This window comes from Mustela nigripes, chromosome 9 (assembly GCF_022355385.1).
Source record: "Mustela nigripes isolate SB6536 chromosome 9, MUSNIG.SB6536, whole genome shotgun sequence".
Lineage (NCBI taxonomy): Eukaryota > Metazoa > Chordata > Mammalia > Carnivora > Mustelidae > Mustela > Mustela nigripes.
This window is the reverse complement of record NC_081565.1, coordinates 68,250,486-68,267,430: the sequence shown is the minus strand read 5'-3', so window position 1 is coordinate 68,267,430 and position 16,945 is coordinate 68,250,486. Positions and strand designations below refer to the sequence as shown.

At 39.3% G+C, this 16,945-nt stretch overlaps 1 protein-coding gene across 3 annotated transcripts in view; it reads right to left on the bottom strand.

The window, feature by feature from the left end:
* Positions 1–16,945, bottom strand: part of KIF27 (kinesin family member 27) — an 86,768-nt gene that overhangs the window by 42,273 nt on the left and 27,550 nt on the right. For all 3 annotated transcript variants that reach the window (XM_059411781.1, XM_059411783.1, XM_059411784.1), the window contains exons 5-9: positions 16,293–16,436; positions 10,848–11,054; positions 2,643–2,812; positions 2,067–2,170; positions 212–367 (exon numbers count right to left, since the gene is read on the bottom strand). In XM_059411781.1, the coding sequence (XP_059267764.1) occupies positions 212–367; positions 2,067–2,170; positions 2,643–2,812; positions 10,848–11,054; positions 16,293–16,436 (781 nt within the window). The remainder of the gene's footprint in view (positions 1–211; positions 368–2,066; positions 2,171–2,642; positions 2,813–10,847; positions 11,055–16,292; positions 16,437–16,945) is intronic.

The window sequence follows — 16,945 nt, the reverse complement described above, 5'->3', positions numbered from 1 at the left end:
ACAGAGTTCCCAGTGGTAGAACCATTCATAGCTGAAATCCCAGTGGAACAATGTTCTTCTGAGAACTAATGTCCACCTATTGGCTATGAAACATACCTTGTTATGCCAAGTTCCAAGCTACAGTGGACAGAGCTCAGGGTAAAAAACTAAAATAACATCAGAAGCAATTTTAGAAGATTCTCATATAAGCTTGTTCACAGGACAGTATTACCTGTTTTTATTAATTCTTTAATTAGATCTTCCTTCATCTTGATGTTAATTGTAAGTTCTCTCATTTTTTGTTTAGCTTCAGTAAGTATGAGTTCTGAATTCCTTAACTTTTGCAAATTCATATCTTGACTCTCCTGAAGACATTCAATCTTTAAATCTTTAAAGAAAAAGAAGCAAAACTGAGAAAACTACAAGCTCATAAACTATTCAATAGCAGTGGAATTAAATAAGAGAAACAGAGAAACAGTCTAGAGGTAGCATAGGAAGAGACAAACAGCAAGGGAAAGAAAGGGAAAAAAAAACACATGTAATTGGGACTTTAATATTCTAGCTTATGGTGAGCTTCAGTCATATCCTGTGGGTTCTAATACATAATATTTCATTGCCCTTAGAAACGTGATTTACAAGTTTCTTAATCTGAGTTATTTTTTAAAAAGGTGTAAGATCGAGGCACCTGGATGGCTCAGTTAAGCGACTGCCTTCGGCTCAGGTCATGATCCTGGAGTCACAGGATCGAGTTCTGCATCGAGCTCCCTGCTCAGCGGGGAGTCTGCTTCTCCCTCTGACCTTCTCTCCTCTCATGTTCTCGCTCTCTCTCATTCTCTCTCACATAAATAAATAAAATCTTAAAAAAAAAAAAGGTATAAGATCTCCAGGGTGGGTAGAGGGTTGAAATTTTTTCCCATTAACTTCTACTTTTATTGTAATCGGAGAATGCGGTCTACACCAGACTACTCAAAGCACAGTCCAGCACTGTGGCTACTGGAATGTAAGTCAGCTATGTCACTACTGTTTTAAATCAGCTAACTTCTTTTCTTTTCTTCCTTCCTTCCTTCCTTCCTTCCTTCCTTCCTTCCTTCTTTCTTTCTTTTTTTTCCCCACAGAAAGACTTCCTCAGTTAAGAAGCTAGTGCACTAATTTAAATTCTGGAATAAATTTCTTACCTGATTGTAAACCAGTACCAAACTGGTCAAGGATGACTACTTGAGTAGGCACTATTTAAACATTTGTAGCACTATCTACATATACATTTTTAAATGTTTGTGATATAATCATTTTTGTTAATATTACATACATAAGCTCTCGAAGTTAAGAGACTCTATTTTCATAGTGTAGGACTTATCTATTATATAATTGATATTCCCTATGCTCTTTCTTTTCGTGTTTTGACCACTCATAGGCCAAGAGAAATGAGTTAAAAATCACCATAAGTTTTGGCAACACAAACGTTTTGATGCTCATCAGTTGTATACTGGAACATTCTGAGCACTCAGCAGACTAATTTGGCTCTAATGTTGCATGCATCACTACCAATAGGCAGGTGCACCACTGAAGCAGTAGACAACTAGTACATTACTTTCTCTCTTTTTTAAGATTTTATTTGAGAGAGAGAGAACAAGCAGGGGGTGGGGCAAAGGGAGATGCAGGCTCCCCACCAAGCAGGGAGCCCAATGTGGGCTGATCCCAGGACCCTGGGATCATGACCTGAGCCAAAGGCAGACACTTAACCCACTAAGCCACCCAGGCACCCTAGTAAATTACTTAAACTGTATTTTAAAGTAGTCCAGAGTACAATGCAAATATCAACTCAAGTTTGGATATAAGTTCCCCATTCTGAGACATTTAGTCTATAACTCTAGTCAGAATTGATTTTTGGGAAAATTTTTTTATTAAGCAGTACAGAGTGAAAAATTAGAGATAGAACAGAGAACATAAAGGAAGTTCCACCAACCAGGAAAGCACACTTACCAAGTTCCCATCTTTCAGAACTCCTAGATACTTCTTATATTAATGACTAAAGAAAAAGAGAAGTGTTGTAAACATTAAATCTAAATAACTTGAGAAAGTCTGTGTACCTTCATTCCCCAAACTTGACTTCTGTGTTTGATCCTGAATGTCATTCGATTCAACAAGAGAACAAACAGAGTCTGGCTTTTGAATCCATGAGCGACTTCTACATCTAAAAAAAAAAGATCAGGATCAAAGGTAACTTGTTTGTTAGTGTCTTCTCATCTGCCCTCAAACTGGTTTCCCCAAAACTGACAGTAATATTTAAAAATTATTAATTATATAAACAGAATTTTACTAGTATTCCTCAAAACAAAAGGCTATCTCCCCCAAGCTGAACTCAGTGGGAAACGTATTATGTTTGTTGCCACCGTGGCAGCAAAATCAAGAAATCCAAAAATACTCTCTCTGAAAATTAAAATCCAACAACTACAAAAGCCCTACATGCAAAATTATTTTTCAATTTTAAGACGGATAACTTGTGTTCAAACACTGGTTTCATAACACATTAGGAGACAACACATTTAGCAAAAAATACCTACTCTTATATTAAATGGTAAAGTTACATGTTAATGAAAAAAAGACCTACACCTATATTGATTGCATCATACGTTTATTAAATTAATCGACTTTTTTTAACATACCTAATTTCAGATTTCTCTTGGCCTTCGGATTCTTCATCATCACTGTTGTCAGAAAATTGGCAGTGGAGGACTTCATCTTGTTCTTCTAAGTGACCCAGTAGCATCTGACTCCGTGTTCGAAATCCGGCAACTACTCGATCCAGAGAGTACACAGAAGCGCTTGTGTAGACCTTACAAGTACCCCAGCCAATAAAAAAAGGGATTTTTAAAAAATGTTTATTTTTCTCTTATCACTCAAGATGTTTTTGAAGAGGTTTTTAGATACTTGTGCTTAAAATGGCCAATTACTGGAAATATACAAAAGTCAAAATAAATTTCACAGTACCGTTGTGCCCCATGGACACATACATCTTTTAGAATCTACACAGCTCTTCCTTCTAGAAAGCTCCCTATCAATTCAAAAATGAAACCAAAGAGAGGCAGGACTGAAAACATCACAGCTCTTAAACACAGCACAGGCACTCCCCAACCATGTAAAAGCCATATACAGTGTGATAAGAGGCAATGACACGTTGTGTACTACGCTGCAGGAAATCCAAATGGATTTACTCATACTTTACATGTGGTGGTGAGGGATAGCCAACTTAATGCTCTAAGTGACACAGTTAACATGTATCCTGGATAAATAGATTTTCATGGCCCAGCCTGGGAACTTTCTATATTATAACATGCTTCTACTAGCAATGCACCTTAAGCTCTCAAAAAACGACCTTGGAGGGGCGCCTGAGTGGTGTGGTCAGTTAAGCATCTGATTCTTTTTTTTTTTTCCTTTTTTAAGATTTTATTTATTTATTCGACAGACAGAGATCACAAGCAGGCAGAGAAACTGGCAGAGAGAGAAAGGAGGAAGCAGGCTCCCTGTTGAGCAGAGAGCCCGACTCGGGGCTCCATCCCAGGATCCTGGGATCATGACCTGAGCTGAAGGCAGAGGCTTTAACCCACTGAGCCACCCAGGTGCCCCAGCATCTGACTCTGGATATTGGCTCAGGTCATGATCTCAGGGTTGTGGGATCAAGCCCTACATCAGGCTCTACGCTCAGCAGGGAGTCTGCTGGAGATTCTTTCTCTCCCTCTGTCCCCACCCCATGCTTGCTCACATACTTGCCCCCCCAAAAATAATAAATAAAATTTTTTTTTAAGATTTTATTTATTTATTTGACAGAGAGAAATCACAAGTAGGCAGAGAGGCAGAGAGAGAGAGAGAGAGGAAGCAGGCTCCCTGCCGAGCAGAGAGCCCGATGCGGGACTTGATCCCAGGACCCCGAGATCATGACCTGAGCCGAAGGCAGCGGCTTAACCACTGAGCCACCCAGGCGCCCCGTAAATAAAATTTTTTTTAAATGACCTTGGAAAAAACAACAAAAATTAGAAACTGCCTTTATTCATTTATTCTAGTTTAAGTCACCAGATATTTCCTTTTTCACCACCTCTTTGTAACCAGACCTCAGAGTTTTTCTCAAAAAAGCCAAATGAAATATTAGAGGAAACATTCGATTTATTATCAGAAATAATTATAAGCTATTAAAATTTTAACTTAGAGTAGAATATGTATAACACAGATTCAAGTGATTTAAGTCTCTTACATAATCCCTCCCAGAAAAGCCTTCCTAATGCTAAAGATTCCTTGCTATCTGACTTTTGTAGCTCTGCTGTTGGCCACCTAATAAGACCATCTGTCATACTGGTACCATGACGGATGCAGAATAAAGTTTCTAGGTGGATTTCCCATCCTGGCGTGTGAGGGAGTAGGGAGGGGAATTACTTACAGAAGAACCAACTCAGAAGTATTTATTTAACAAGCACAGGTTCATTTTGCCCCCACAACAAACAGGCATAGGGGTTTCTCTTTGTCACAGAAATAGGAATTAATTTCAGGAGCAAATAAAATCTTTTATTCAGAGTCAAATTTTGTTCTCTAGAATTCTAACTTGCTTTTAAAATTTCTGTCTACAAAGAAAACCAAATGATCCAGCTTTATAATGAAGACCAAATAAATCCCACAATAATTAATGATATTTAGCAAATTAATTCCTTAACAGTCATCCCACCCAAGACAAGGTATTCTTTGCCTCTTGCGGGCTCATAAAGGGTTTTAAATGATTTTTTTAAAAGTCTTTACTTATTTATTTGACAGGCAGAGATCACAAGTAGGCAGAGAGGCAGGCAGAGAGAGGAGGAGGCAGGCTCCCTGCTGAGCAGAGAGCCCAATGTGGGGCTCGATCCCAGGACCCCGAGACCATGACCCCAACTGAAGGCAAAGGCCTTAATCCACTGAGCCACCAGGCGCCCCCATAAAGGGTTTTATAACCTGGGCCCTTCCCACCTAAGTACTGGGTCCTGCTTCCCCTGAATTGCTTCTGTATTCCATAGCTCCCCACTTGAGCACTTTCAACCATAACCCCAAATAGTACTGATCACTACGTAAGTACTCAAATAAGCTGACTAATAACTTAGATAACTGAGGTGTCTACAACTAGAAGCCAATATTTTATTCTAATCATTTTTTCCTAGAATTATACAGCCACAAGGCTAGAGAGAACTTTAAAGCTTACTGAGAGTTCAACTATTCACCCCATATCTGACTCTCATCTATAACGTAACTTCTGCTGAAACATTGGTTGCAGGGGCCCTCACAAGCCCTGGGGCCTCGAAAATCATCTCTGGCAGTTTTCACTGATTAAGCTTTCTTTACATTCCCATAAACTTCTCTGTAGTCCTACTTGTAGAGACAAATATAACAATAACGATAAGCCTTCAATTTTTTTTTAAATTTTTATTTATTTATTTGAGAGGAGAGAGAGCATGAGCAGGGAGAGAGAGAACAGACTCCCCGCTGAGCTTAGAGGCTGACACAGGGCTCGATCCCAGCTCCCTGAGATCATGACCTGAGCCAAAGGCAGATGCTTAACTGACTAAGACACCCCAGCGCCCAAAGCCTTCAAATATTTGAAAACAGGCATCATGTCCCCTCTGAATCAGAGTAAGTCCAGAGTTACTTCAGATGTTCACCAAGGTCCTTAAACTACCTGGTTCTCTGAAAATAATCTAATTTGACTTAAAATGTTGTACCCAGACCTGAACTTGATGTTTCACATCATCATACAGAAAGATAATCTCCTACTAGTGATGCATTCGATTTGGATTCATCAGATACGCTACAACATTGCTCAAGTCATTCACCATACACTGTACAAATTTTGTACAAAATTTCAATCAACAATTCCACAAAGGTTTATGACATATAATTTGTCACTTTGCTACTGTGACGCTGGTGTATCCTGCTGGAACGAGCTGCACAGCAAAGGAACCTAGTCTAAGCTAGGCAGACACATCTTCTCTGTGTTCTGCTGTGTTCATTCTTCACCCTGAGCAACTATGTATGCAACGAATTAAAAAGGAAAGCAAAACAAAAATGAAATATCACAAGCCTTCCTGTGAGGTAAAATCTTAGTGAAACTGTTAACATGTAGTGTGGGGTTATGCACAGGAACTTTGTGACACAAGAATGTAATTCATTGGGACGCCTGGGTGGCTCAGTTGGTTAAGCAGCTGCCTTCGGCTCAGGTCATGATCCCAGCGTCCTGGGATCGAGTCCCACATTGGGCTCCTTGCTCCGCAGGGAGCCTGCTTCTCCCTCTGACTCTGCCTTCCACTCTGTCTGCCTGTGCTTGCTCTCGCTCGCTCTGACAAATAAATAAAATCTTAAAAAAAAAAAAAAAAGAATGTAATTCATTCAGGAAAAAGCAAGATTTTACAGATATTTCCACTTTTGTGAAGTTGGAGATTGCAGAAGATTTTTAAAATATATATGTCAAGAATACTTTGGTTGGGGTGCCTGGGTGGCTCAGTGGGTTAAGTGTCTGTCTTTGGCTCAGGTCATGATCCCAGGGTCCTGGGATCGAGTTCCACATCAGGTTCCTTCCTCTACAAGGAGCCTGCTTCTCCCTTTCCCTTTGTCCACCCCTCCCCCTGCCTGTGCTTACTCTCTCTCTGTCAAATAAATACAATCTTTTAAAAAGAGTACTTTGGTTGGTTTTCTTAGCATACAATTAAGTGAAGTACCAAAAGTGATATTAGGGATGCCTGAGTGGCTCAGTTGGTTAAGCCTCTGCCTTCAGCTCAGGTCATGATCCCAGGATCCTAGGATCGGGTCCCTCATTGGTCTCCCTGCTCAGTGGGGAGCCTGCTTCTCCCACTACCCACCGTTCCTCCTGCTTGTGATCTCTTTCTCTGACAAATAAATAAAATCTTTTTTTTAAAAAAGTGTATTAGTTTACCCATTGCTTTTTTCTTTTCAGCGTAACAGAATTCACTGTTTCTGCACCACACCCAGTGCTCCAGGCAATGAGTGCCCTCCATAGTACCCACCACCTGGCTCCCCCAATATCCAATGCTTTTATTTCTGGTTTATATCATATTTTATCAAATCTGAAATGCTATCAATTGTAAGACACACCATTATTTTTATTCTATCGAGAAAGGAAAAAACGCCGTCAAACCATGACATGCCATCAATTATAAAACATACCCTGCCATCAAAGATGATAAACTGTGAAAAAAATGTATGTATTACGATCAGTGAAACAAGCCAGGTTTTCATCAGCATTTGTGATATTATATTATACCTAAGCACTGATTGGGACCACCTCTAATTTTTTCTTTCCAAAGTGCCCTGCATATGTATAATACTGGCTCTTGGTTTCAAGTGTATCATATTTATCATGTTAAGAAAGTAGAAACCTGGGGCGCCTGGGTGGCTCAGTGGGTTAATCCTCTGCCTTTGGCCCAGGTCATGATCTCAGGGTCCTGGGATTGAGCCCCACATTGGGCTCTCTGCTCGGCAAGAGAGCTTGCTTCTCCCTCTCTCTCTGCCTGCCTCTCTGCCTACTTATGATCTCTCTCTGTCAAATAAATAAATAAATAAATAAATAAAATAAAAAAAGAAAAAGAAAGTAGAAACCTGTTGTATTTTTTTCTTTAAGCTTAAGTCAAGATTCAATAGATAAGTTTTTGGTACTACTGAGACAGAGGTGTATTTTCTCTTTTTTCCTGTTAATTTGATAAATAATTTGGAAACTTTTTCTTTTATTTACCTGTAAACTGGTAAATCTGCAAACAGATTTCATTAGGAATTCTGCATAAGTAGATATATCCTATAATTCCATTTTCAGATTAGGAAATAATTGAAAACAAATGTGTAATGATAGGAAAAGGTACACAACTGTATGCCCCTAGGATAACTATTCTTCAGCTACTAAAAATCATGATGTCATAAGAGAATACTTAATGACTGTCAAATGTTCATGATATGTTGAGAAAAGCCAGTAATGAAAGTATATCCATAAATATAACAAATAATACTTTTAAAATTAAATAAGAGCTTTTTGCTCTTTTCCTCCAATATGAGTAAACAAGCATAGAAGAAATATTTCCTTAAAAAAAATACATTTCTGGGGCATCTGGGTGGCTCAGTAGGTTAAGCCTCTGCCCTCGGCTTAGGTCATGCGCCATCTCAGGGTCCTGGGATTGAGCCCCGCATGGGGCTCTCTGCTTACCGGGGAGCCGCTTCCCCCTCTCTCTTTCTGCCTGTCTCTCTCCCTACTTGTGATCTCTGTCAAATAAATAAATAAAATCTTAAAAAAAAAATACATTTCCAATGAAGAACAGAACAAAAGAAATATTTCCTCATATGAGGACTACTTGCACTTCAAGAAAATATCAGAGCTAATGAACTCTAAAAGAAATTAGCAGAGCTAGAAAATATTAGCTAGACTTCTACCAAGGAAGCAAAACTCCAGGGAGAAAATAAAGTGGCATTTCAGATGTCCTCTTCACTGTAATTCAGTTAGTTCTGGTAATCAGTACGAAACCCTCGCCTCACTCTTAGAACAATGGAATAGTAAGCAGGACAGGGCTGGCCATACAATGTGTCTTCCCATGCAACCCTGCCTTCTCTCTCTGCTGCAGCAACCAGCCCAAACAAGAGAGGTGGCCTGGATTCCTGGACACACGCCAGGAGAAAGAGAACCACCCCCATCCCCCAAGCTGCTGATCCTATAACTTTTGTATTTTCTTCCTTTCCCCACCTTTTAGTGGCTAACAGGGCTCTTTCGGGGTGGAAAGAAAATTTTAGAAAAACAAAACAAAACTAAGGATTTTGCTCTTCTGAAACTATAACCATGGAACTCGTTACTCCAGTCATGTCTGTTTCAAGTCTATTCAAACAGCTGGAGGTAAGAACCCCTAAGGGCCTAACCTTTTTCAAAAGCCCACAGAGGTCTATCTCCTCAAAGACTATATGCGCGTGTACATGTGTATGTATGAATGTCGTAAAAAAAGAAAAAGACTGAGAAAGCTTAAGTATGTATGACTTTTGTAATCAGGGGGAAGAACACCCAAATGTTATTTTTAAAAAACAAAAGAATAGAAGAAACGGAAAATTCTTTCCCATTACTTGCCAATAGTTAATTAATTACAGAAGATATATAATTTTTTTAAAGATCTTATTTATTTGACAGAGATCAGAAGTAAGCAGAGCAGCAGGCAGAGAGAGAAGGGGAAGCAGGCTCCCCGCTGAGCAGAGAGCCCTATGTGGGGCTCGATCCCAGGACCCTGAGATCATGACCTGAGCCGAAGGCAGAGGCTTAACCCACTGAGCCACCCAGGTGCCCCAGAAGATATATAATTTTAAAGTTGAATTAAGTTATCAAATTTGTATCCTGCAAAGAATGTGCCCTTTGTCATGTTCCACGAAAATTTATCATGTATTTAGCCATAAAGAACATGTCAATAACTCTACAAAGTAAAGCTGAGATTAATAATAACAGTGACTTCGGGCGCCTGGGTGGCTCAGTTGGTTAAGCGTCTTTTGCCTCAGGTCACGATCGCAGGGTACTAGGGTCAAGTCCCACATCAGGCTCCCTACTCTGTGGGAAGCCTGCTTCTCCCTCACCCACTCCCTCTGCTGTGTTCCCTCTCTTGCTGTGTCTCTCTCTGTCAAATAAATAAAATCTTAAAAAATAATAATAGTGATTTAAATGTTAAAACCCAATCACTCAGAATAGGTGAGTATTCTCAGGTAAGAGGAGCATCTGTCCTGCTTGCTCTGAGGCCCGAGCCTGGGACACAAGGGATGCAACCTGAGTGCATGTGCCAGAGACGCAGTGTGCCAGTTTCCAATTCACTATCTCATGTAAATCCTCTACACCCTCCTTAAATCTCCCCCAGTCTGACAGAAAAGGACCCTGGGGCTCACACAGGTTTAGACATATGTACTGCAGGCCTATGCACAGAGCTGCTCACACCCCAGCCTGCCTGAGGGCACAGCCTCTGACACCTCTCCTACTACTCATCCCTTTAACTGTAACCCTCAGAGACCCAAACAAGTCATTTCCCTTCATAAAACTAATCAATAGAAACCAAAATTCATGAATCTGCTACTTAATCTTTTTCCATTAGAGATTTCTATTGCCCTAGAGATTTGTTTTCCTTTTTTCTTGTTTAAGATTTTATTTATTTATTTGTCAGAGAAAAAGAGCACAAGCAGCGGGAACAGCAGGCAGAGGGAGAGGCAGATTCTTCACTGAGCACTGCGGGACTCAATCCCAGGACCCTGAGATCATGACCTGAACTGAAGGCAGGGTGTTTAACCAACTGAGCCACCCAGGCGTCCTGAGATTCCTTGCTTTTCAAGAAAAATCTGTGTGCATGTATTTACCACCCATGCAAATATTTATAAACAAAAATTAAAATGAAACTTCATACTAATCCTCAGAGACTTGATTATGTTAGCTTGGCAAGTCCAAATAACAGATAAATGTCACTTTAAAAATAATAAAACAGGCCAAATAAATCAAAATAAATACCCTCCAATCTTCCCACAACCTTGGTGTGGCTAAAGAAAAAAAAATTCATGAAGCTATCAGACTAAAGCATGTCAGAAAATATGATGGCAAAGGATAGCTTTTTCTCCTTGGTGAATAAAGACATCATCTTCAACTATTTCTTCCAAATATAACTATAGATTCTCCTATTTATTAATTTATTATTTAAAAGAAGCCTGATGAAAAAAGAAAGAATATGCATAAAAGTCCATGAAATCAAACAGAAAAAAAACCCTGCTGAGATCATGCAAATACACTGTGATATCATAAAGAATATTTTTTAAATCTCAAAATCAGAAAGAGATCAATGTCTCGACATTACCTTCCTGGAACCTGGTCTGGCTGGAATATAAATGTAATGTCCCAGACGAGAATCAAAGGGTACAGTGCATGGCCTCTTCGTGGCTGTCCTGGTGTCTGGTCCATCTCCACAAGGTTCCGTAGCTGAAGAGGTCATTGACAGGTTAAGTTTTGATAGTTCTTCGCTCAGTTGATCCACAAGAAGTTGTTGTTCTATTATTTTTTCATTCTTTGTAGAAAAGAGATGCACATTTTTAAAATAGAGAACCTCTGTATGTGTGTAATGGTTAAAAATAAATTGTACATTGCCCCAAACCACAACTACCTTAACAGTACCAAAAACTCTCATTTCTCCACTGGTGAGTCTTCTGACGCGATGCTCATCAGCATCCAGGGCCGTTCTGAAGGCTAAAAACTTTTGAAAAGGAAGCAACAAGAGACAGAGAGCCTGAAGAGATAACTACTCAAAGAAAATGCCCCACACACTGTGATTGGTTGGTTTGTCATCCTGAAGCACTCTGATTTGTTGGTCTTTATAAACGGTTGGCCTTTCTGAGGGAAATCCAAGTGGTAACAAGAGAGAAGAAAGTTGCAAGTGGACAAAGAATTGCAAATGGCTGAGGTGGCAGCAAAGGAGACGAGCTGGTGACAGGTAGGGTGAACTTTTGAAAGCCTTCCCTCAGTGCCAAAGAAAGCCCAAGCACAAAGAAATAAAAGATAGGTAACTGATAGTCCTGGGAGAAAAAAGAACTTGGAAATCAAAAGCTGAACAAATTGTGTATCAGGAATGTGTGTGTGTGTGTGTGTGTGTGCGCGCGCGCGTGCACATGCACACGCATGTATGGCTTAGCTCTCTATGTGTCCTCTAAAGAAACTTTTTTTCAGGTATAACCAGCCCAGCAAGCTTTAACATCAATTTTTGTTTTATCAGTACAAAGTTATGTAAATAAGAAATTGCCATTCATCTTAATACTTCACATGTACTACAATGTTCAAATGCGGGGGGGATAACCTAAAAGTTTCACAGTGCTAATGCTAAGCTATAAAAAGTCGACCTTATAAAAAATTCACGCATTCAGATAATTAAAGTATATGCCAATGGCATATATTGGAGTGTTTGTATTTTCCGGGAAAGGGTAAAATACCAATTATATTAGACTTCATTCAATCAAGAACGTATGGTATACACTCCAGGAAAACCACCAAAACCATAAAGAATACAAGTGTAAAACCTGAGCTCATGAAGTAAAAACAGAAAAATTAAAAACGTACAATGAATCCAAAAGAAGATAAGAAAAGAGAAAAAAAGAACATAGAGCAGGATAAGTAAAGGGACAATGATGGAATTACAACCAAAATATGAGTCATTAAATTCATAAGTGAACTAAGTAATCCAATTAAAATATTATAATTCATCAGAGAGGATTATAAAATTATATAACTTGCTGCTTACTAAGAAACACCACTAAAATAGACACACAAAGATGAAAAATAAGATGGAGAAAGACACATTATGTAATATTAATCAAAAGAAAGCTAGTAGGGCTATGTGAATACCCAAGTAGGATTTTAAGGCAAAAACCACTGGAAAAGGTAAAAAATATTAAAAAGGGGGACTGGGTGGCTCTGTGGTTTAAAGCCTCTGCCTTTGGCCCAGATCATGATCCGAGGGTCCTGGGATCCAACCCTGCATAGGGCTCCCTGCTCAGCAGGGAGCCTGCTCCGCCCCCCCCCCCATCTGCCTCTCTGCCTACTTGTGATCTCTCTCTCTGTCAAATAAATAAATGAAATCTTTAAAAGAATATTAAAAAGTTGAATTCACCAGGATGATGTAACAATCATGCATTTCTATGTACTTAATAACATATCTTCAATATGTAGAATGCAAAAACTGTCAGAACTATAACAAAAAGACCCCAAGAATTAGTAAAAATATAGATGTGAAGGGGCACCTGGATGGCTCAGTTGGTTAAGCATCCAACTCTTGATTTTTTTTTTATGATTTTAATTTTTTATTTTTTTATAAACATATATTTTTATCCCCAGGGGTACAGGTCTGTGAATCACCAGGTTTACACACTTCACAGCACTCACCAAAGCACATACCCTCCCCAATGTCCATAATCCCACCCCCTTCTCCCAAACCCCCTCCCCCCAGCACCCCTCAGTTTGTTTTATGAGATTAAGAGTCACTTATGGTTTGTTTCCCTCCCAATCCCATCTTGTTTCATTTATTCTTCTCGTACCCACTTAAGCCCCCATGTTGCATCACAACTTCCTCATATCAGGGAGATCATATGATCCAACTCTTGATTTTTGACTCAGGTCACGATCTCAAGGTCATGAGATCCAGCCCTGCGTGAGGCTCTGCACTCAGTGTGGAATCTGACTAAGATCCTCTCTCTCCATTATGAGGCAAAAGATTCTCTCTCTGCTCCCTCAGCCCCCTGCCCCCACTCATGCATGCACTCTCTCTCAAATAAATAAATAAAATCTTTAAGAAAAAAAAGGAGAAAATGTCCATCACCAAAAAAGTCCATCAATAGTAGAATAGAGTCAAGCAGAGTCAATTATCATATGGTTTCACTTACTTGTAGAGCACAAGGAATAACACAAAGGACATGGGGAGATGGGGAGAAGTGAGTTGGGGGCAATCCTAGGGGAGATTGTGAGAGACTGTAGACTCTGTGAAACAAACTGAGAGTTTTGGAGAGGAGGGGGTGGGGGATGGGTGAGATTGGTGGTGGATATTAAGGAGGGTACATATTGCATGGGAGCACTGGGTGTGGTGCATAAACAATGAATCTTGAACACTGAAAAAATAAAATAAAATTTTTTAAAAATAGTAGAATAGAAATATAAATTGCAATATATTTATACAATGAAATCCTGTATAGCTATAAACTGTAACAAGCTATAGTTACTTTGTGGATGAATCAGAACAAAAATATATTCAATAAAAGCAACTAGATACTAAAGAATATACATACTGAATGATTAAATTTATAAAAATTCCAAACTGTAGTGTTCAGGGATACATAGTAAAACCACAAAGCAAAGCAAAGCAAAGAAAGCATTACTCTGAAGTAAGGAACGTGACTCTCTCTGAGCAGGACGAACTAAGGACTTCTGAGGGGCTGACAGTTTACTATTTTTTTTTTAATTTATGTTTTTAAGTTTTTATTTAAATTCTGGTTAGTTAACATACAGGGTAATATTAGTTTCAGGTGTACAACAGAGTGACTCAACACCTGCATACAATAGCCGGAGCTCATCACAACAGGTGCATACCTTAATCCCCATCACCTGTTTCCTCCGTTCCCCCCCACCTCCTCGCTGGTAACCATCAGTTTGTTCTCTATAATTAACAGTCTGTTTCTTGGTTTGCCTCTCTCACTCTTTTTTCCCCTATGCTTATTTGTTTTGTTTCCTAAATAGGAGGCTAAGACAGAAAAGTTGACAGATTTAACCAAAGTTAAAGAGCAAATCACTAATGGGAGCAGGAAGGGATGATCTAATAAATTTTAAAGTTTGTGTCTACCTTCCAGCTCTTATCACCATCACATTGCCTGTTACGTTGGCAAACAAGAGAATAGAAAGACACAGAGAAAGTGCAACCATCATACAGTGTGCAAATTAAGTTCCCAGATATCATCTTCCTATTTGTGAAGGATAAATCAGGGTAACAATAAAAATGTTTTCCCCTTACACCGATTTACGGCGAAAACTCATAACACTTTTAGTTGCCTGAAACTGCAACTGAAACCTATTTTTGTAAACACTCCCAATTATCATTTAAAATGCTCCTGTTACAGAGTAGAGAGCCCAGATATGGGCCCTCAACTCTATGGTCAAATAATCTTCGACAAAGCAGGAAAAAATATAAACAGTGGAAAAAAGACAGTCTCTTCAATAAATGGTGCTGGGAAAATTGGACAGCTATATGTCGAAGAATGAAACTCGACCATTCTCTTACACCATACACAAAGATAAACTCGAAATGGATAAAAGACCTCAATGTGAGACGGGAATCCATCAGAATCTTAGAGAACATTGGCAGTAATCTCTTCGATATCAGCCACAGCAACTTCTTTCAAGATATGCCTCCAAAGGCAAAGGAAACAAAAGTGAAAATGTACTTTTGGGACTTCATCAAGATCAAAAGCTTCTGCACAGCAAAGGAAACAGTCAACAAAACAAAGAGGCAACCCACGGGATGGGAGAAGATATTTGCAAATGACAGTACAGACAAAAGGTTGATATCCAGGATCTATAAAGAACTTCTAAAACTCAACACACACAAAACAGATAATCATATAAAAAAATGGGCAGAAGATATGAAAAGACACTTCTCCAATGAAGACATACAAATGGTTATCAGACACATGAAAAAATGTTCACTAGCCATCAGGGAGATTCAAATTAAAACCATGTTGAGATACCACACCTTACACCAGTTAGAATGGCCAAAATTAGCAAGACAGGAAACAACGTGCATTGGAGAGGATGTGGAGAAAGGGGAACCCTCTTACACTGTTGGTGGGAATGCAAGTTGGTGCAGCCACTTTGGAGAACAGTGTGGAGATTCCTTAAGAAATTAAAAACAGAGCTTCCCTATGACCCTGCAATTGCACTACTGGGTATTTACCCCAAAGATACAGATGTAGTGAAAAGAAGGGCCATCTGTACCCCAATGTTTATAACAGCAATGGCCGCAGTCGCCAAACTGTGGAAAGAACCAAGATGCCCTTCAACAGACGAACGGATAAGGAAGACGTGGTCCATATACACTATGGAGTATTATGTCTCCATCAGAAAGGACGAATACCCAACTTTTGTAGCAACATGGACGGGACTGGAAGAGATTATACTGAGTGAAATAAGTCAAGCAGAGAGAGTCAATTATCATATGGTTTCACTTATTTGTGGAGCATAACAAAAAGCATGGAGGACATGGGGAGTTAGAGAGAAGGGGGTTGGGGTAAATTGGAAGGGGAGGTGAATCATGAGAGACTTTGGACTCTGAAAAACAATCTGAGGGTTTTGAAGGGGAGGGGGGTGGGAGGTTGGAGGAGCCAGGAGGTGAGTATGGAGGAGGGCACGGATTGCATGGAGCACTGGGTGTGGTGCAAAAACAATGAATTCTGTTATGCTGAAAAGAAATTTAAAAAAAAGAAAATACCATTTAATAGATTATTTATTTTACTTTTCTGTGTTCTTTGCATCATCTTTGAATATTGTATCTCATATATAGTGGCTACAAAAAATGTTTTGTGTCTTATTATTCACTTAAAAATAAATAAAGGTTTTGTCAAAATAAACAAAAACAAAAACAAAAAACAATGAATTGTTACACTGAAAATAAATAAATTAAAAAAAAAATTTTAATAAATAAATAAAATGCTCCTGTTTAGTGAAGTACTAGTTCAACTAAATCTACTGCTTTAGATAGGTTAAGAAACTCTACCTGTAATCTATTCACTTTCTGTGCTTCTTTCAAAGATACCACGTGGCCTTTGTTTTCCTGGACCATCATTTGCACTTGGTTCTTTAGTTCCTTCACCTCCAGTTCTCTCTGATGAAACACAACTTCATCAGCAGCCAGCGCACACTGGGAGGAGGGAAAGAGAGCACAAGAGATTCACCATGGAAAATATTCAGAAACTGGGGATATGGGGGGCCTGGGTGGCTCAGTGGGTTAAGACCTCTGCCTTCGGCTGGAGTCATGATCCTGGGGTCCTGGGATTGAGCCCCGCATCAGGCTCTCTGCTCAGCAGGGAGCCTGCTTCCCCCTCTCTCTCTGCCTGCCTCTCTGCCTGCTTGTGATCTGTGTCTGTCAAATAAATAAATAAATAATATTTAAAAAACAACAACAACTGGGGATTTATTAACGATTTGACGTTTCTTGAAATTTTTCTTATCCTATTCACTTTCAACATTTTTCTCTCCTCGTTAGGAGAAAGAAACAGTGTCGAGGACCTAGCATGACTATAACCTAAGAATTAATTACTGTAATGATAGAAAATTTTTCCTGGTTTTAGTTCCTGATTTTTATTTTTATTTTTATTTTTTTAAAGAAAATCCAGGGCGCCTGGGTGGCTCAGTGGCTTAAGCTGCTGC